The sequence below is a fragment of the Bactrocera dorsalis genome, chromosome 4, assembly GCF_023373825.1.
Source record: "Bactrocera dorsalis isolate Fly_Bdor chromosome 4, ASM2337382v1, whole genome shotgun sequence".
In the NCBI taxonomy this organism is placed as follows: domain Eukaryota; kingdom Metazoa; phylum Arthropoda; class Insecta; order Diptera; family Tephritidae; genus Bactrocera; species Bactrocera dorsalis.
Window position 1 is genome coordinate 64,684,073 of NC_064306.1, and position 22,657 is coordinate 64,706,729.

Consider the following 22,657-nt stretch of genomic DNA (forward strand, 5'->3'; position numbering starts at 1 on the left):
AAAAAATAATCACAATTGACCTTGATGTGCGTCGATAGTCGAAAAACAACACAAAAAGGAAATGCAAAGTAGTTCAAGGGGAAGAAATGGACTTTGCATCGATTAGGGCGTCATTTTTACCTAATTTTTGGCAGTGAAATGGCTTGGTCATTCAGTGAAATTGAGTGAGAGCTGTTGCAAATATTTTAGTTAAAAAAGATTTGTTAAGAATAATGTTTTTTTAAGAATTCCGTTAGAATAATATTGATAAGTTAAAAGCCTACAGGTCAATTGTGTAATATAATCTTCGTAAAACTTGTCTGCTTTAGTTTAAAGTTCTCTTAGAAGAAAAATTCACACTTCATTTGGGATTCTACCATTATCTACCTAGTCAGTAAGCTCTTTAAAACATTTCACTGGCAATCCCCATAAAGTATTTTTTTTAACATTTCTCTCAAACAATCGACATGAACCTTTTTTGAGCGTTTGCATCAATAGCTTCCGAAGCGAAAGCTGATTTTTGAAATCCTTGGAGCGATCTACGACCTCGGTTGAATTCACCATATATTGGTCCTTAAAGTAGTTGAATCGCCAAAAATTGAATTAAGTTCAGCGACGCACTTTCGCTGAGTTAATCTATGTCGAAAGTTGTAAAAAAGTAATAGCTCGAGAATGCTCGCGATTGGCCGAAGAAGAATATTTTAAGTTACTGTAAACAACACAATGCTTCTAGTATACATAACATAAAACAGGGCAAAAGATAATAGTGCGAGAATGTTGGCATTTTAATTCCATTTTTTGGCTGAGAAGAATATTTGAAGTTACTGTGAATAACAAAATGTTCTGAGTATGCATATCATAAAAAATGGCAAAAATAATATCGCGAAAATTTTCGCCAGTTAATTCCATTTTTTCTTCGAGAGGAATATTTTAAGTCACTGTAAACAATGCAAATAGCGTTCGTATATCAAAATGTTCCAAGTATGCTAACATACACAGGTTAAGATTTACGATAATGTTGTTAGTTGTGGGATTGCAACACCAGCGTTGCCAAATCACGAAATATAAAAGGCAACCTACGTAGCATGCGGTTCTTTTTTCCATGATTATTCACGAAGACAGCTATGGTCGAAAAGAGCCTTTGTTCCGAAAGTAATATTTTTTTCGAAATTCTGTAAAATTTAAATTTTCGGCATGGGAAATCTAAATGGCTGGGTGAGTGAAGAAAATCAGTCGCTGCTTGAGTAACATGCTTTGCTAGACCTCTACACCTTTCTTCCGGCTTCATTCTGGACACGTTTATTTCTGATTTCATATTGAATTTGCTTTGAAAAGTGTCTTGAATCAGATATTTACTGAAAATATGCTCAAAACAATACTAGGTTAGGTTAGATTGATGGCTAATCAAAGAATGCACGTGGACTGTTATAAATAGTCCTTTGTGAAAACTTATAAATTAGCAAAACGCTTAGCAGCCAATACATATACCAGTGGTGCCCTGCGTTGGGTAAGCTTTCGCCAAGCCCAGCTATCTAGTAGTAGAACACAAGAAGATACGGGATACCGCTTCTCTTCTACCGATAGCGGTTTATGGTGCCTTTCCTTGCTAGCTCATCAGCTTTGGAATTCAACTATGGCCTGGCACCCATACCAGTCTTATCACAAAGGCTATCAATAGCATCGATATTGATACATAGCGAGGTTAAGCACTCCTCGACCAACCCTGAACGCACAGTTAATGGGTTCAATATCACTTCTCTGAAGAAGTCTGCACTCCAGAGCATTAGATATACTGCTACCTTAATGGCTGCAACCTCGGCTTGTAAGACACTGCAAAAGTCAGAAAGTCTGAAGCTGGAGTTGATAGAGAGCTCCTGGCAGTAAACCCCTTCCCCAAACTTCCCCCCCTATATTTTGTCCAATCCGTTAAGAAGCTCACTGCCTCTCTCCTCCAACGACTTGTTCCCACTCACGACTCCCATGTCGGTATATGTGGGCAGAGAAGGAGCCACCAGAGTTCGGTTCGGCGACCCCGATGACCTAAGTGATCGGGTATGCAGTCAAAGTGTCTGAGTCAAGTGTTCAGATATGACTTCATTTAAGAATCCAAATTGTCCAAGACTAATAGCAACTTTCGCAGCCATACACCTGCCGACGATGTCAATACGATACGGAGAATGAGATGCTTTTTACGGACGTATTTTTTTGTCTCCATAAAGCCTTTCGTTCACTAACAGTTTCGCTTTTATAGAAAATTGCGGTATTTTTATAACAGTTACGCGAATAATGCTCTTTTTCAAAGCTAACATATTTTAATCAGCAACAAGAAGACACAAATTATTTTCATAATTTAGAATTCGTGCGCCCAACTCCCAAACTTATAGTATTTCTAATATCTTATGACAAAGAAATGAAAATTTTTGCTTGCTACACCTGTTCGTTGCTCCACTGCCTACTTAATTTGCCCACTCCACTTCACTTCCTCGCCAGCTACACCCGCAAGCACAAATATTTGGCTAACCACGACTTCACTTCTGCTACTATTACTCTTATCATTACTCTTACTAACAACTTCCAAGGAGCGCGCTTGCCGCTCGAGTTGAAGTCGTAATTCTTTTCGCTGCTTTTGTTTGTGTTTAATCGCTTTTCTGTGAACTTTTTGTTGTTATTTGCGCTTTTAATATGCTTTTCTCCAATTGTGTTCTGTGACTTTTTTCATCGACTTTATTTTCTTCTCCCATTTTATTTCGCTTCTTGTCTGTCATCGCTGTTTTAATTATGATTTTTTATGAAGTATGCTTTTTTACGTTGATTCCTCTTTCGCTTGCTGCTTCGCCTCGCAGTTCGGAGCGCACCATTTGCTGCAGTCATCTGCTTAGATGCTGGATTGTTGACAAATGTTGTTGGTGTGAGTGCAAAAATCACGGGGGCGGAGCGTACACACAACTCCTTTCAGCTTAATCGCAAGGGAGGAAATATTTCATAAATATTTTTATGTGTTGGTGTGTATTTGTATGTGTGGGTTGGTATTTATTTTCCTTTGCTTTGTGTAGCATACTTTTTGATGCATGCACTCAGCTTCGATGGCTGCTGTCCAACACTGCGGTGTGTGTGTAAATGAGGAGCAGCTATAAAACTTCCGTTAGCGGTAGCATTGTAAACATTTTCATACAAACATACATACTTATTGCCGTTATACAAATTCATGGGTATGTATGTATATTGACATGTTTCTTCATTATAAATGTCGTGGTTGTTTTGTATTTGTTGCGCGTATGCAATAGAGTTGACTATACGAAGATTATTTCCGATGTTGCAAGGCATCTTCAACGAGTACTCGTATACATACTCATTGAAGTGCTTGCAACAACCGCAATGACAGTAAACGCAATAATAGTAATAACATCAATAACAACAACAATAAATGAAATACAACAACAATAATGTAATGCAACAACAATGAAATATAACAACAACAACAGAAGAAAAAAGCAACAACCACAACAAAATGTACTACAGCAACGAAAAAAGTGAAAACAACAACAACAAAAAATAAATTACAATAACAACGAAAGAAAAAAGCAACAACCACAACAAAATGTAGTACAACAACAACAACAACAACAAAAATTAAAAACAACAACATCATTATCAAGCAATATTTAGCTTGCTCTTCAGAAGTCGAATATACTCTTGTGTTTGTATGTATTTGTGTGTGTGCCTTTGTAAGCATTTTACTTGCTGCCTGAAAGTATGCTATGCGCCACAACAGCAATGCATAATTATGTTTGTGTGTATGACTTTGCAAACTTGTTTTCGAGTACCTAAGGAATAGTAAGTTGAATGTTGCATTGTGTTGAAGAGTTTTTGTATAATTATATATTTGTTTATCTTTCCATTTGTTGAATGGTTGGGCATGTAAGGAGCCAAACAATTTCTAAGTCACATGTGGGATGTGTCATTGTGAGATATGTATCCCTCGGGTAGAAATACCTAAGCGCTGTATGGTAGACATGTCAAGTAATTAAAAGCTGTAGAAAAATGTGTTGCAGTGTTGCCACCTAATAAATATACATACATATATTTTTTTGTATAAAAATTACTTTGTTTAATTTTTTTGTTCACAGAATACCTATAAAAAGTAGAATCAGATCATCAATAAAATTATATAACATTTAGTAAAAAAGTTGCCACGTAATTTAAATATTTTTTGTATATTAAAATAAAATTTTTTCGAACAAAAAAATATTGATATAATACTATATAAATATGCTTATTATAAAATTAACTATAAAAATATATAATAATATTTCTAAATTAGGTGGTAACCTCCTTGAATACCATAATGGAAATTAAAACAAAAAATAGTTTTTGCATTTTGGGGGTTCAAAAACGAAATAAGACAATAAAAAAATTGAATTTTTATTAAACAGAGTTGCCATTTGTATTTAATTTTACAAAAAAACTTATGATAAAAAATGTGTGTTTTTGTAATAGTACATATTTTATAAGCTACCTGTTCATATATTTCTGAAATTTGGAGTAAACATTTTGAAGTCATAACTCAAATAAGTCAAATAATACTTTCGAGGACCCAAACGTCGTTAAATACAAGCAATTCCGGTTTTATATTCATAATCTCTTGATGTATGTGCATACATATTTGTTTAAATATTAAAAAAAAAAATATAGCGAAGACACAAACCCCATTACCATTTTTCTCCTACATGTATTGAAGGAATAGAAAGTATAGACGCTTGAGATTTATAGAAATATATTTATATATATATGAATCTGTCTATATAGCGGAAATTCTCCCAAATGAATCGGTTCTATCTCTCCAGATTAGCTTCATGTATGCTTATAATATCTTATTGGAAACCCCTCTGCTTTCTTGTGCTTTCAGTATCTATACCGAAGAGTATATTTATGAAATTTAATGCCAAAAGGGCAAATTTACCCAGAAAAAATTTCCAAAGTGAAATTTGGCATGTGTGAAATCAGGCATTTTTGCTACCGTTTCATATAAGGCGCTTTCACCAACAACAAAGTGCAAGTTCTACAGACGCCTAAATGTAGGCAAAGCTCGACGAAACATCACATTTCACAGGCAAAAGTACATATGTTGACTATATTTGAATATACAAATTTACAAAGCATAAATTTTGGCATGCTTTACGCTTAGCAAACTATGCATAAAGCTAACAGGCAGAGCAACACACATACACACGCATACGAAGACAACTTTTCATGCTTGTGTAGGCATATCTTTAGAGTTCCTGCGCTTCATCACAAGCTTGTTGGGCTATTGACCTGATTTGATGCTTTTTTCGTCTTTGCTGTGGTGTGTTTATATATACATTAATGCCATTTGCCCATCATAGCTTGCTTTGCTCTGCACCTTGCTAAATACATACTTATCTATGTATCTATGAACACAAGCACATATACGCACAAATCTCATGAAGTATGCAATTACTTCGCTTGTATGTCGCTGGCTGCTCGTGTAGCCGTGGCATGTGTCACAACAAGCATTTGTAGTTAGTTAATGCCAACCGGGGCGTATGAGCAACATTATTACAAATTATCTCGGTAAGGTATGCAAAGCAAATATGGCTACACTTGTAGCTCTGTAGTACTTGCTGTTGCTGTTGTTGTTGTTATTGTGGCGCATTTTCACTTTCAGCAAAATTAATTATTCATCATAAGCGCATGCACACACACACACTTATGCATAAGTGTTGTATTGAGACCGAAATAAGCGCTCAATCCCATTATTAATTACGCACACTAATGCAGTGGCCATGTTAACGTGTGTACCGTTAGTATTTCACACAATTACAACACACTGTTCCATTATGTTAAGTGCAACGCAGTGCTTTATGTATGTGCAACACCCCCGCCACCCCCTGCAATTGTAATGCATTTAGCGCAAGAAAAACTTCTTCAACTGAAATAAAATCAAATAAAGTGCGAAAATAATGGCAGTAATGGCTAAATTGAATTCCATTGTGTGCGCTAGCGTGAGTAGAGATTTTGAAAATTTCAAATTAATGAGAAAAGTTTGCGCTGTTGTGTGTGCAACGGCGGTGCTTGCGGTGGCCAGTTGGCAGCTGCTTGCCAATTACTTCCACTCCGTGTGTTTGTGTGTGCGCGTTCTGTGCGTCTTACAATGGCACAATATCTATTTGGAAATTGACCAGCGTGCACAAGTGAATTGATTACCCCTGACCACTTTCAAATGGTGGTTTATAATTATTTTTTTTTTTCGTTTTGAGTGACCCCTTGAAGCTGTGTGTTGTTTGCAATTTTCGGCAAAATCCATGAAATTGCGTTTCCATTGAATTTTGCTGCTGCTTCGGCTTCCAGCAAAAAGTTCTTTTGGTGTGAAAAGTTTTGCTGATATTATGGCAATTTGTAGGGGTTTCTTCAAAATGGCTGCTGGCTGATTTTTCTGAAAATTTTTATAATATTTACGGAAAGTGGTGTTAAGGTTAGCGGCTATTTTACTTAATAGAAGTTGTGTTGTTTGTATGTGTAGAGGATAAAATTTGCTTCTACGAGTCTTTACTACGTAGCTTTGTTATTGTTGTTGTTGTAGCGGCAGAAAGCATCCCTAATATAATTTATAAGATGTGTTGACTGTACTTGGCTCGATAAAGATCCGTGTTCGTTCTGGCTGACGTGAGAATGGACTCCACATTATATCTCTCTCTCTCTCTCTTTATTAGTGATAAATTTAGAGGTTTTTTTAGTTTTTAACCTAGACTAGAATTCTTTAAAAAATATTTTTGGTTGGGAATAGTGTTGCCAACTATCGCAAGACATTTGAAAAACTAGGAAAGATTTGGTGTTTAATAACTCTTCCGTGCCATTGTGCAATTCAAGCATTGGAATTGTCTAAATGATATATATTCTTGGAAATAGAGTTGCCAATTATCGAAAAAAACTTGAAAAACTAGCAAACATTGGTGTTTAATAAATCTTCCAAAACGTACGAGTATACTGCAAGTTTTAATTTAAATGTAATTTGTGTTAGCGTTGCCACCTTTTCGAAAAAAATAAAAATTGAAAAGTATCAAAACATACATAAGTAAAATAATAAAACTGTGCAATAATATGTAAATTTTAAGTAATATTGTGAACTAGAGTTGCCACCCATGTGAAAAATTAAAAAAATAATATTAGATGTGTCCAAGCATTCAGGCGGTTTGGAAGGAATTTTTATGATTTTAAACAAATTTATAGGGTTGCCATCTGTTGGAAAAACTAGTTTTTTTAGTTTTTATAATTTTATTTTGCATTTGTGTAAAAAAGATTAAAATCTCTTCTTTTGATTAGAGTTGACAACTATCGCAAAAAGCTTGAAAAGCTATGAAATATTTGTTGTTTAACCATTTTCCAAAAAGTATACTGCATGTTATAATTTAAATGCATTTTGAGATAGTGTTGCCACCTTTCCAAAAGAGTAAAATTTGAAATGCGGCAAAACATATGTAAAATAATTAAACTCTGTAAAATAAAGTGAAAGATTTAATTTAGAAACATTTCGAGATAGAGTTACCACCCATGTAAAAAGTAAAAAAAAATGAAATGGGTCTGAGCGTTTTAATAAACCAACACTGGTAGTTTAGAAGGATTTTTTATTAATTTAAAAAAATTTATGTGGCTGCCATCTGTACGAAAAACCAATTTTTTTAGCTACATTTTTAATTATTATACATTAAACACGTACAACACCATGGAAGTTATTTTTATAATAAATGCATTTTAAAACTATTTTATGCGAGTCTTTTCGTTCTATTCTAATATTAACTGTTTATTTTATTTTTTTTTTTAATTTTATTTTTTTTTTTATTTAATTTTATTTAATTTAATTATTTTTTTGTTTGAGAAAGATATTATATATAAAAAATACAGTTTCATTATCTTGCCTAGATATAGTGATTTCCGATTACCTTGAAGTTTGAAATTTTTGTTTTGAAACATTTTGCCACGCCCGTTATTAAAGTCACCCAAAACTTTATTATATAAGCTATGCGAATTTCTTTCGAAAGGTTGCTGTGGTTTCAGAGCTCTGTGCGTACATTCGTAAACACAACAAAAACCCATACATGCACACATATTTTGTTATTACAGTTAACAATTTCGCTTACCAATTTATTCTCTAGTCGTAAGTAAGTAAGTATAAGTAACACTCCACTGCTTCGCTTTGTTTTCCTCTTTTCACACTCCACCTTTCTGCTCACTTTCTTTCCATATTGCTTCTTATGCTCTTGAAAATGTAGTGTCATTCCTATTTGCTGTCAGCAAACACGCAGTAAATAAATGTTAAACAATTCAACCACTCCCTCCCCCCCTGCTGGTTAGTAAGCCGGTAGATGGGCTGTTACTCATACGCAATGCCCTTTCAATTTGCTGTTTTCACATTTACTTGCTTGGATAAATAATAAAATTACATATTTACCCACTTAACTATATATGTATATAAGTTTGTACTTATATCTATACATGAGTATGTACATATGTGCATCGGTTTATAATTACTTTAAATTTTAATACATTTAATGCGGTTAATGCCGCTCATCGCTGTCACTCTTATCGCTGTCATTACTCAGCTGCGGGGAGGGGGTTGTTTGTTCGTTACAACAAATATATATATACAGACAAATACATACATACATATATGTACATTTACATAAGCGTATTTGTTGTTATTTGCTGAAGTTCCGTTGAACGAGCGTTAAAGCGCAGTTCCTTTGGCGAAGGTTGCGTATACGCCATGTATATTGCTGTAAAAAACAATTACATAAACAAACTGTTATGACATGTTGTTGTGTTTTCCGGTTTTAAATGTAACACGACGAGTGTTTTCTGTTGACGTTGTCATAATTGAAAAATGTATTGTATTTGCATAGAGGACTGCCATTTTAGAGCGCGAAAGACTAGTATAGTAAAGACTTGTATACATACATATGTATGTTTAGGTTAATAAAAGATTTCTATATGTATTTATCTTGATTCTGAATACTGCGGATATGAAAATTAACTTTTTAAAGTAAGCAAAAGAAGAACTTTTATAATATGGATGTATTTTACAAATATTTTCTAAGGAAAAATTTTGAATAGTGTTGCCACCTAACGAAAAAGTGCAACACAAAATGTTACCGCCAAACGAGCAAAAAACCAATTGTCCGAAAGTTTTTGGAATTTCAGCAGTTTTATGAAATATTCTAGAATGGAGTTGCCACCTTTTGAAAAAGTAAAACTTGAAATAATTGCGAAATATGGGGTTTTAAGTAAAAAATTTAAAGAAGAAGTATATAAAGCTACAATATTAATGTATATCAGACTAGTGTTGCCACCTAATGGAAAAAGTAAAACTTGAAAAATCACTAATTATATATAAAAATCTCAGAGAAAGTAAACCTAGAGCTTAGAGCTTCGGATTAGAGTTGCCACTTATTTGAAAAAATATACGAACTAGTGTTGCCACCTAATGGAAAAGAGTAAAATTGAAAAATCACGAATTATATATAAAAATCTCAAAGAAAGTATACCCTGAGTTAAGGCTGCAATTTTCAAGAGCTTCGGAATAGAATTGCCACCTGTTGGAAAAATTTAACTTGAAAAATTACACATTGAAAGAGTTTTAAATTTTTTAATGAAGTTATACATAGCACTAAAGCTAAAATTTTGATGTTCCCGGAATAGAGTTGCCACATGACGGTACTTGAAAACTAACAACACATGTTGGGTTTAATTAATAAAATTCTGAAAAAGTATACTGAAAGTTTAAACTTTTTTTAATTAGAGTTGCCACCCGTATATAAATAAAAAAAATCTATGAGTAAGGCAACATTATTTTTTTTAAGGTAGACATTTACCCATTATTTTTATATATGTACATGTACATACATATGTATGTATTTACCGCTTAAAAATTACATTACATGCATATGTATTGATTTGCTTAATTCACATTGCAAACATAATTAAGTCGACATTTAATGTCAACGGCCGTCACATAGTAAATTTGTGAATTCCACAGCAAAAATGTAAAAATAAATAAAATAAAAAAAGAAAAAAAAATATGGAAAATCTTATCAGTGAAGTACCAGCACACGCACACATGGTGAAACACTAATTTTGCTTCGCTGTCAGCTGTAATGGTGGAAATTAAAATAGTTTTAATTAAATTTCGCATGCAACTTGTACCCACACACATACACATTCATAAGTTTATATACACTTATGTGGCACAAGCAAACCCTGTAGGAAAAGCTATCAATGAAATATTTATTTCCGAGAACTCTAACAACTTGTTTCTCGAAGAGTGAGTATAAGTCACAGATATACATACATACAAGTATGTAGTATATTGAACATTCATAATGTCCTACACAACACTTTTAGACCGATTTCGAAGGTTGGATAAGTTACGGTGAAAAGCTTTTAACTTCGAAATTTTTCGATGTTGTTCCGATTTATATTCGAAACGCTTTTAAGTATTTTAGGCGAGTTTTTCGTTTTTTTTTAAACTAGTAATAAACTAGTCTGAAAAAAAGTAGAAACAAACTAGACCGAGAAAGAACAGTGCAGCGTTTGCGTAATTTAAATTTTTCAGCAGTGCATTATGATTTTCTGCTTTTGGGCGCATATTTAACTAGTAACAAAGTAGACTGAAATAAACTAGTCACAAACTAGACCGAAAAAGAACAGTGCGGCATGTACTTAATTAAATTTTTTTGCAACGCTTTACGAGTTTTTTCTTTAGGGAAGTCTTTTAACTATTCTGAAATAAACTAGTGTCAAACAAGTTCGAAATGAACCAGTTCGACATTTACTTAATTAAACATTTGCATTACGATTTCTTTTCTTTTGTAAGAACTTACTAGTCTGAAATAAACTAGTGTCAAACAAGTTCGAAATGAACCAGTTCGACATTTACTTAATTAAACATTTGCATTACGATTTCTTTTCTTTTGTAAGAACTTACTAGTCTGAAGTAAACTAGTAGCAAACTAGTCCGAAATGAACCAGTTAAAATGTTTCTTAAATGAAATTTTCCTGCAACACCACTCATACTACACACACTCACACATATCTGTGAGTATTGGCACCAGCGCGCACATTTAAATTGCCACTTATTGCAGTGTGGCAATGTGACGTTGCAATATATTCCGCAGCAGTGGGCGGAAAAAGTCAATTAAAACAACTCTGCGCAACACGCCGTGATGGTAAAATTTACTCTATAAATTAAAGCTTCGCTGTTTGATGTAATGCTGTTGCAAAGCTCGAGTTCGGGCAAAAAATTACTAAATAAAACCCTTGATTGACTGTAAAACCGAAACGGTTGGAAGTTAAAAATTATGTTGACATAAAAAATGCACCAACACCAACACCACCAACTAGATAGCAGCGTGAATGTGTGTGCGTGTGATAAAAGTTAACGCCGTGTTGATGAGTGCTATCAGCGAGCTCGTTTGTAATGAAGTGGCGGCGAACGGGCGCACTAACGAGCGTGTGGCAAGCTTTGCTTAGTATTCTGCGGCAATTCTCCGTTTAATTAAAGTAATGAGTTAGTGCTGTTGTTAATATGCTTTCTGCTTTTCTGCATTTGGGGTGAGTATTTACTTGCCACCTTTGAGTTAGATTAAGTGTTGCATTAACTTGAGTATACACTATTTGGTTGTAAGTGCCTTCAAGCCACACTTTCGTTGCACTATATTTATCGCTTAGCCTTTGTGGTTAGTCGGTAGTGCTGCGAGGATGTAGAGGCGCAGGTAATTTCGTATAGATGCTGTCTTCAACTCTGAATCAGCTAATCAGTAGAGAAAACTTGTTAGTAAAGTTTAAGTGAAATGCTGGTTTTACCTTGAAGTTCAAGTATCGTATGCAGATTTCCCAGTTATCGGTTGACTGTAAGTGATTTTCATAATCTGAAACTCGTCGGCTTTATTCTACAGATATCACTGTTTGAGGGAGAGAGTCCGAGAGACTCGTTGGCTTGAACTTGAAACTATATTATAAGAGTATACTAGGATTTTCAGTAGTATTTGACAGATCACGTGGGATTTCAGACATGGTGTCAAAGAGAAAGATGCTCAGTATGCTTTGACATTTCATCATGAATAGACTTACTAACGAGCAACGCTTGCAAATCATTGAATTTTATTACCAAAATCAGTGTTCGGTTTTTTTTTTTTTCGGACAAATTTTGTTCAGCGATGAGGCTCATTTCTGGTTGAATGGCTACGTAAATAAGCAAAATTGCCGCATTTGGGGTGAAGAGCAACCAGAAGCCGTTCAAGAACTGCCCATGCATCCCGAAAAATGCACTGTTTGGTGTGGTTTGTACGCTGTTGGAATCATTGGACCGTATTTTTTCAAAGATGCTGTTGGACGCAACGTTACGGTGAATGGCGATCGCTATCGTTCGATGCTAACAAACTTTTTGTTGCCAAAAATGGAAGAACTGAACTTGGTTGACATGTGGTTTCAACAAGATGGCGCTACATGCCACACAGCTCGCGATTCTATGGCCATTTTGAGGGAAAACTTCGGACAACAATTCATCTCAAGAAATGGACCCGTAAGTTGGCCACCAAGATCATGCGATTTAACGCCTTTAGACTATTTTTGTGGGGCTACGTCAAGTCTAAAGTCTACAGAAATAAGCCAGCAACTATTCCAGCTTTGGAAGACAACATTTCCGAAGAAATTCGGGCTATTCCGGCCGAAATGCTCGAAAAAGTTGCCCAAAATTGGACTTTCCGAATGGACCACCTAAGACGCAGCCGCGGTCAACATTTAAATGAAATTATCTTCAAAAAGTAAATGTCATGAACCAATCTAACGTTTCAAATAAAGAACCGATGAGATTTTGCAAATTTTATGCGTTTTTTTTTTTTTAAAAAAAGTTATCAAGCTCTTAAAAAATCACCCTTTATAAGAGTATACCAAGATTGCCAGTATGTTTGTAACACTAAAAAATGTCGGAATATATGTATAAAGGATCAGCTTGACGAGCTAAATAGACTTAGATACGTCTGTCCATATATACGCGATCTAGTCCCTAAGTGTTTAATATATTGTACTGAATTTTTGCACACGCTCTTTTCTTTCCAAACTGCTACTCATTTGTCGGCATCGTCGATATCGGGTTACTACAGCGCATAACAGCCATAAATGGACTGATCCAAATAAAGTTCTGGTATAAAAAATTTTTTTATTTGACAAGATATCTCTACGAAATTAGGTAAAACTTATTCTCCAAGGTAAAGCTAGAATATTCGAATATATTACACAGATTAGACTACTATATGCCATACAAATCGACCGATCAAAATAAAGAAAAAGAATGCTTTATGGAAATGGACCTGTGAGACGTCTTGAAGCTTCAGTGTAGTAAAAGTTAACGATTTTCTACATTTTATAATTATGCACTGAGATTCAAGACTAGTTTTTAAACCGATTTTTTGCTGATAGTTGCATAAATTAAGGCATACAAGTATATTTTTGAAATTCTGTATGGTGTAGCATACCTTTTAGCGCAATACAAAATAAAGCATACCTTTTGGCGTAAATGTTTCTTATCGAACCATTTCTTTTATTATGCCAATCTTTTGGGGCTTCCTAGGTAATACTAAAATTATTTTCGAAATGGTTTCGAGATTTTTTTTGTGTTGATGTGTACAAAAAATATTCTGTGTTCACTAAAAATTACAAAAATTTTAAGAACTAAAATAAATTATTTTCTAATAACTACAAGAACAGCCTTCCAACCTTTGTCTAGTTAGCACCATAACAACACAAGATGTCTGCACAGTGAATTACCCTTGAAGATGCCTATTTATAAATTAAAATTAAATGTCAATCAAAGCTCTAACTATGCGAAGGCTATGCGTAATTGTTGGTGTGTACATACGTGTTAAGAAAATGTGCAGCATACAACACAAACGGTAACTACGCGACGTGTGTGACAATTGAATATGTAAAAGTATACTAATATACATATTTTAGCGCCTTTGATAATATTTCTTAGAGCATGTGTGCTTGGGTTTAGAGTGAGGGAAGTTTGGCTTTCGCTGCTCAGATATCATATTTGTACTTTTAAGACCTTACTGATTATATTTTATAGCACTTTTCTCTATAGTTTTCCTACCCTTTTATTAGACAGATTAATAATGAACTCAAGAACATTACCAGCTCCCCAATTCTATACGAAACCAAAAGATGGTGCTGTCGATCAGGCAGTGTCAACAATTGAAATAGAAACATTTGACGGGAAAATACACATCTGGCGGGCTATTTGTTCTTGCGGTTTTTAGACCACTGCATTGTTTAACAAAGGGTATTATAACTGCCGAAAATTATAAGAGGGAGTGCCTAAACCGTCGCCCTATACCATTTTTAAGAAACACATCGTATTAACATTATTTTGGCCCGATTTAGCCACAGTGTCCTTCGCTCATTCCACTTCTGTTTTGTTGAAGGACAACCATGTCAATTTTGTTAAAAAAGCGAAGAACCATACAAATTATCAATTGTCAAGCGGAATTTGAGAAAGGATCATCGACTTGCCGAGAACATCGACGAATTTAAAAACAGGCAAGGCAAGTTGTGCGGTACAAAAAAAGGTGTGAAGAATTTAATGAAGGGAATTAAACGAAAAATTCGGCATAAATTAAGATAATAACTTTTTTTTACTATTTTATATTAAAAGTGGACAAAAACTCTTCTATTTGTTATTAAGAAAGTTACAAATAAAACATTGTGTGCAGTTTCTTTTCGGTACAGTCCTTAGTAGCTGCCGTAGCTGCTGAGTTCCGCCCCCTAGAAGCATTATTTTTTTGTACAAAATTTATCAATGGAACTCAACCAACAGCGTAACTAAATATAACACAAATGCCTCTTTAGGTTTGTGTCTTGAATACCTCTTTAGGTATGTGTCTTAACTATAGTATAGTTTGAGTATTGCGCTTAAATGTAGGCAACGTTTTGTATTATGCTGATTTTACTGCTTAAAGTATGTGAAATGTTGTACATTTTATGTGAATATCGTCTTTTCGTTTTCAAATTAGATTTGCTTTGTTTATTATTCAACTTTTTGAGTTGAATGTACATTCGTGATTTTTATTTATAGCAATTTTTGAACTGCCTGACCACTTCTTGGTGAGCTAATTATGCTCAGAAGTCACAAACTGATTTAAAGGACTTCTTTAAGTAGCTTGATTATTTATTCAAGTTTAAAAGCTAATTCTATTTCGTTGCACCGACAAATTTAAAAATCATGTTCACTTCAATAGGCTGGATATGTATGTATGTACATATAATAGGAGGCACATTTTTTAAATTAAAGGCGGTCTCAAACCTCTATGTTCAGCCGTATTAATCTTAAGTGACGACACTTGCTGGAACTTTTGTGAAAATTATACTCGAAAGTTCACACAATGACCTTATGCCAGCAAAAGTGGTTAGGCTTAAATCCTGCTTGTGATTTTCCATACATAAATGCCTACTTTATAATTAAATCCTCTCCAGCGGCATCTAAAGGCAATATATTCGCGATCAACGTTTTTATTAATAAATTTCATTGCATAAAAATTTCAAAATCACTTTCCAAAAACGACTTTATAAGTAAATCTGCCATCAACGTGATGCAATTTCTAGTTTTCTGGTTAAGCCCGAAAAACAAGAAGTCTTTTATCTTCATATAAATATATGTATATATATAAATAAGTTTTACCGAAATTTTTTTTTTTAACTTCAAAAACAATACAAATCCTGTCAGTTTTTATGTTATTTATCGAAACTGTCACACTTTGTTGTAATTGCTTTACCAACGCTTGCAAATATTTATTTTCAATTAATTATTATTTTTCTTATTTGCATGGGGATTATGTTGCTTTCCCCGCTTGCACCACTCCCGGAAATAAAATAGTTATTTTACCACCCTAACCACAAAATAAATAGTAAATATTGTGAATAGAGTTTTATGAGTTTTCAAAATTTGATAATGGTCAATTTTCGTTATCATACCTATATTTAAATACATATATTTTATTTTATAACCTTTTTTGTTTTTGGAATTTTCACATTTGTGTGCACATTTTATCACACACTTCGAATTTTATGTGCCCAAAAAACACCAGAATTTCTAAATAGTTGTATTTTAAGCAAATATTTATTTATTTAACGCTGTTATTGGCACAGCGTTTGCTTGTATTACAATAGCAGCGTACAAGTGTGCTGGTGCGACATGACGTATGAGTGACATTTTCACTTTGGTGCAAAATAAATTGTTTCGATTTATTCGCAATTTTGTAGCGCGGGTGTTAAGTGTGTTAAAGCTACTAAATTTCTATTTACATACTTGCACATGCATATATACATATCTAGATATCTACATATACACACATACTTATGCATACATCAAACAAATATTATTTATATGGGAAAACACACTTGCTATTTTAGTTGCCACTGGATTTATTTATAAAATTGGTTTTATAACCTCATGTAGGGCTATATATATATAAGCATAAATATACATGCATATATATATCGACATATAAATGTGTGTTCACTTGTTCTCTAAAAGCTTTTTAAGAAAATTTTGCTGCACGCAAGCGAAAATGTGTTGCGGGTAATTTGCCAACACGCATGTGTTGCTGCTGTTTTATTTGCCTTGTGCTCTCTAAATCGCTCGAAAAACTCTAACAATTGTTGTGCTTGCAACTCTGCCACCCCCATACATACATGGATTTGAAAAGTTCTTTATTTTAGCGTGCAATAAAACAAAATTAATTGAATTTACACATTTTGCGGATGTAATCCATTGACTATTGCTGTAATCTGCAGCCAAAATGCTAATGGGATATATGCGTATTTATTATAAATAAAACTATTACGGCCCGCTTATGTAATTAAAGCATTTGATTTATCAGCAAATTAAGCAAATTAGGAAGGAAGTAGCGTTTTAAAATGAAAATTAAAATGTTTTGTTGGTAGATAAGTATATATACATATACATATAACAGTTTTTAACAAAAAAGTCCATAAATTAAATTATATATGCTGTTTGGAAACCTAATGATTGCTTAGAAATTTAAGCAATTTTTTTCAATTTCTTTCGATGAATTTCAAAAATAGTTCTTATTTAAATTAACTTTTTTATTAATTTTTAATTTTTTTTTTTTTTTTTTGTTGTTTTTATTAAATTCTTTGATAGCATTTTTATTTTTACATTTTTTTTGGATTGTAATTAAGTTTTAATATTCTTTTATTTAATTTTTATTTTGTTTTTTTTTTTCTTTGAAAATTTGTAGTGACATTTCATTGTAACTGTTTTTATTAAATTTTTAATATTATTTGATTTAAAATATTATTTTTTTTATTAAAATTAAAAATTTTTTTTAAATATTTTTTTTTTAATTTTTACAATAATTTTATTTAAATTTTTTAATTTGTAATATTATATTATTTTTTTTTGTTTTTAATTTTTAATGTACTTTTATTTAAATTTTTTTGAGTTTTTAATTTTTAAAAAGTTTTTTTTAATAATTTTTAATTATGTAAATTATGTTATTTTTTTTCGATAACTGCACTTATATGGAATTGTATTTTTAATAGCATTATATTTTATTTTTTTAGTTTTTATTAAATTTTTAATATTATTTTATTTAAAATATTATTTTTTTTTATTAAAAATTTAAATTTTTTAAATTTTTTTTGTTAATTCGTTTTTTTCTGTTAATTCGTTTTTTTTAATAGTTTTATTTAATTTTTTTTTATTTCTAATATTATATTATTTTTTTTTAATTTTTAATATTCTTTTATTAAAATTCTTTTAGTTTTCTTTTAATTTTTTTTTATAATTTTCAATTATTTAAATTATGTAATTTTTTTTGGATAACTGCACATATGTTTTGTATTTTCTTCTACAATTGTATTTTCACTGATTTATCTTAACTGTTCCATTTATTAAACATTTATATTTTTAAATAATTTAAGGCAATATTTCCTACTTAAACTATTTTATTTTTTAAAAATGCATCTGTGTGTTCAGGATTGCAAATAAAACATAAAAAACATTTTATTTAACAAATGAAATATTTTTTTTTGTAATCCATCATCTTAATTAAAAAGAAATTTTAAATATCTCAACAACCGAATAGAAAAGCAAAATTTTAAACCTAAATACTGCATAAAAAAAAATTAATTCCAGCATTTAATTAAAATTAAAAAATGCTTTGAGTTTTTGATTTTTCGAGTTTTCTGCTTCGTTTTCTAGCAGTTAAAACTTGAGCTTGATCCAGCCATCATCTTTAATACTTTTAATTTTTAGTAAAATTTAACAGTTCTATAGTACCGCTTTAGGCACAAAAAATTTCTTTTAATAATGATAATTTGTCATGTATTTATACTCACATCTACTGGCAATGCGAGACCCTACAGCTCATATACATACATATGTATGTATGTACATATATAATAATAAATATATCAGAAATTTGCATTCCATCAACAATGTCCAGCTGCTGGCTTTTCACCAGTTTTTAAACTTTTATTTAAGTTTATTAATAATTTTTATATATTTTTTATTATATTATAGTATTTTTTTTAATTTTTTTAATTACTATTTTCTTTAATTTTTTTAGTATATATATTTTTTTAACATTTTTTTAAACAATTTTAATAATATTTTTTTAATTTTTGTAATTTTTTTTTTAATATTTGATGTAACATATTATTTAATAATAATTTTCTAAAATTTTCAATATTGCGTTTATTTTTATTAATAATTTTTATATAAACTTTATTATTTTATTATAATATTTTTCCTAATTTTTGTAATTTTTTCTAATATTTTATGTTTTTTTTTTGTACTTTTTTTAAATTTGTTTTAATCATTTTAATTTTTTTGCCATTTAGTTTTACACATTTTTCAATAATTATTGTCTTTAAGTTTTTTTTTAAATTTTTTTTTATGTTTATTTAATTTTACAAATAATTTTTATATGTTAATTTTTATGCTTTTTAGTAAATTTTTGAATAATTGTTTTTTTTTTATTTATTTTTAAAAAATATATTTTAAAAATTTGTTAAAACAATTTTTGGCTAAATTATTTTAATTTTGTCTTAAATATTTGTAATTTTTTTTAATTTGAGTTTAGATATTTTTTAATAATTTTTTCTTTAATTTCAAATTTTTTTTGTTTTATTTTTATAATTTTTTTTTAATATTTGTTTTCTTAAAATTATGACGTCGAACAAATACGCATTAGCTTCCGCTTTATCTGTGAAAATTCACTCGCGAGACAAATTTCGTCAGATTAATTAAATTCCAAGTCCAGCTATGCTTTGACAACACACGCGCAGTAAGACTATGACTGAAGATTCGAAAATAAGATAAATGTGCATTGGAATAGGAATTCGTAAGAAGTGTGCACGCTTGCAATTTATGTTGCACGCACTGTTGCCTAAGTGATGCGAATGAACTTCCACGAAAATTTAATGCATATGCAATTGCCCTAATTGCTAGAGTTGCCAAATAGTAAGAAATTTTAAAATAAAAAAACAAGCCGAAACCAAAAAACAAACCAAAGCCGCTTAAAAATCAAGCTGATGGTCACTGCTTTTTTTTTGTTTTTTCGATATTCGTGGCTTGGTGTATCATGAATTTGTTCCGGAGGGACAGACGGTCAATAAGGAGTTCTATTTGGCCGTATTGAGGCTTTTGGGTCAGAACATCAATCGAAAACAAACGAAATTGTGGAAGAAAAATTTATGGATTTTTCACGATGTAAATGTACCATTGCTTCTAGTCATGATTGTTACCGAATTTAAAGCCAAAAACGCAATGAATACCTTCGATAAATCATCGTATTCACCAGATTTGGCTCCGCTTGATTTTTTCTAGTGCCGGCTACTTTTTTATCACAGTGTAGTTAGATGCTCTGAATGCATCAAAAGTTATATTATGAACATTAATGGTTTATAAATGCAACTACTGGTAAAAATTCGACACAGCGACATCTAGCGGATTTGAACTTTACGTCGACACCAACATGTTTTAAAGTCATCTTGCTAGTTTCAGTTTGTTTGTTAAGTAAGCGATTTTACAGCAATTATTTCCTTTATTAAACTTTAATTTTTAGGAAAATATTTTATTTTCGAAAAATTTATTCTTTTATATACATACATATGTATATAATTTATGAATATGTATTAAAACTTTTATCTCTCTTTATTGTAACTATCATTCACAATTTCACTTCCGTTACATTTTACAACTTTTTTTTAATTATTAACACACATCCGTGTCAACTAAATCAGACAAACCACATTTTACAACAATATTGTAATATTACAACAACAATTACAGCGACCGCAAAATCAGAAAATCAAAAAAAAGCGTGCACACGTCAAGGTGCAACTCGATTGCCGCCTTTTCACGTTTTTATTAGTTTTTATAGCATTGTTTTTGTTGTTGTTGCCACACAGCTGTTGCACGCTCATCAGCGTGTTTTTTATCTTTCATCTAATGTCGCTAAATATTTTCGTATCGAATGCGAAGGCAAAAAGTCAGAAATCAACAACAACCACAACAACAACAACTACAAAAACAACAACAACAACCACTACAACAACAGCAACACTTGCGCAACTGTTTGTTTGCGTTTCTGTGGTTTTTATTGCACATTTTTTATTGCCGCAAACACATGCAGCGCCGCCCTTTGCGGCCGCGTCGCGTAGCCGACTGGCGCTCACTAATTTCACTTACATTTAATAAATTGCGAATTCGAATTTCAAATGAAGAAGTAAATTTGCGCTAATAAAGCAATGTGAGAAGCGCACCAAAGCAACAACTGTCAAACGGCAAAACGCCTGGGCGGACAGGGTTGCATAGCGACGGTCGACGGTGGCTGTGGCCGAGCGCGACCCGCGGCGCACTTTTAATTATCTGCATTAATATTTATTTATAATGTTTTTGATATTTGGGATGATTTGTGTTTGCGGGTTTTGCTTTTATTTTTCCCTTAACATTTTTTATTTTTTTTTTTTTAATTTTTTTTTATTTTTATTTTTTGATTTCCTCGCCTTTTAGATATCATCTATTAATAAAGCACCGTTTTGATGATTTTTTATGGGCAACTGCAAATGCCGTGGCGACATGGCAGCTGCGCTACCTGCAACACCGACACTGCGCGCGTGCTTGTGGCGAACGGGAACAGTTGGCGCTGCCTGTTTCCCAAGGCGCTACGCAACGCTGGGCCACGGCGGCTGAGAATTCGCCGCTGCCTGTCCCTGCTGCTCTTGCTTGTGGTGGACATAGACGCTGTTGTTGTTGTTTTTGTTGGTGTAGCTGTGATCTGCTGCTTGTTGTTGTTTTTGTTGGAATATACAAAGTGTTAGCTGTGATCTGCTGCTTGTTGTTTTTTTTGTTGGAATATACAAAGTGTTAGCTGTGATCTTCGGCTGGCTGTTGCCACTAATTGCCAATTTGATCACTCAATGTTTGAACGAATTTTCACTTAGTTTCAGTTGCGTTTTGCATCTGCAACATTCTCATTCGCGGCAATTAGAAATATTTTCTTTCGTTGCACACGCGCGCGCCCAGCAAAGAAATTTATTTAGATTTATTTCCTTTCCGCCAGTTTCACTAAAATATTTCGGTTTTTGTGCCTGTGTGTGTGTTCGTTTCGCCCGCGTCGTTACGGCCCATTTATTTAATTGTGCCGCAATTAGTGCTTAATTGTTGCAGTAATCTAGTCGGCGTTTTACCTTTTTCACTCTCCCGTTTACTGTGTGCTCTGCGCTCCGCGTGTCGTGCGTGTGAAATGTTCGATCCCAAATACAGCTACAGAAGACGACCGGCCGATGTGTTTCAACTTATGTATCCCAGTTATTTTCGTAAGCGTCATTATTACAACAATGATTCTTTTGCGCGTTCGCTGGGACCACGGCCGACCATCTATCGGCGGCGTTTTGTGAGAGTAAGTTTTGGTGAGCGGTAATGGCATCCAACTTAAAGGAATTAAAGTACAATACAAGTATTAATTATGGAAAAGGCTCCAAATGCTCAAAGGAAGTAGGAGGAAAAAATGTTATTTTCAAATATCATTATTTTTTTATTCTTCAGAAAACCTAAAAATATGGAGCAAACTTCGAACAATGCAAAAGTTTTTGAAAATGATAAAAAATGAAAAAAAATTCTTTTCGAAGAAGGGAGGTGACATAATATAAATGAAAGGAAATGTAATTTAAGGCGATATGAGGCCAAGTTGAGGAAGGGTAGGAACGTTGTTAAGTTTTTAAGGTTTAAAATCGATTTGAGCCGATTTCCGATTTTTCCTATAGAACAAATTTATACAGAAAAAGTGTAGTTAATACAAAGATTTATGCATATCGTCACCTAGAATGCAAATCATCGTATCATCGAAAATCGCTGTCAGATGTAATAACCAATATTCAACCATTTTATAATATATATTATATCGTTTTTCCTTCGCCTGAAAACTTTGCTTTTTGGGTGACGATATAAACCTTTTTCGCATAACCTCAAAATTCATGTGAAAAAGTCAAATATTCAAGTTTTTAGGGTTTTTTATTTTTATCTTATGCCACTCTATGTTAAGGTGCACTCTTGCTCTAGTTTTTCTCTCTTTTT

General features: G+C 32.4%; 1 protein-coding gene across 5 annotated transcripts in view; it reads left to right on the forward strand.

Moving 5' to 3' along the window:
* LOC105225184 (double-stranded RNA-specific editase Adar) overlaps positions 1-22,657 on the forward strand; it is a 166,668-nt gene that overhangs the window by 34,508 nt on the left and 109,503 nt on the right. For 2 of the 5 annotated variants that reach the window (XM_049456399.1, XM_049456403.1), the window contains exon 1: positions 21,526-21,983. The exons of the other annotated variants lie outside the window; for them this stretch is intronic. In XM_049456399.1, coding sequence (XP_049312356.1) covers positions 21,828-21,983 — 156 coding nt within the window. In that variant the 5' untranslated portion in view covers positions 21,526-21,827. Of the gene's footprint in view, positions 1-21,525; positions 21,984-22,657 lie in introns of those variants that run through there. 5 annotated transcript variants of the gene reach the window in all.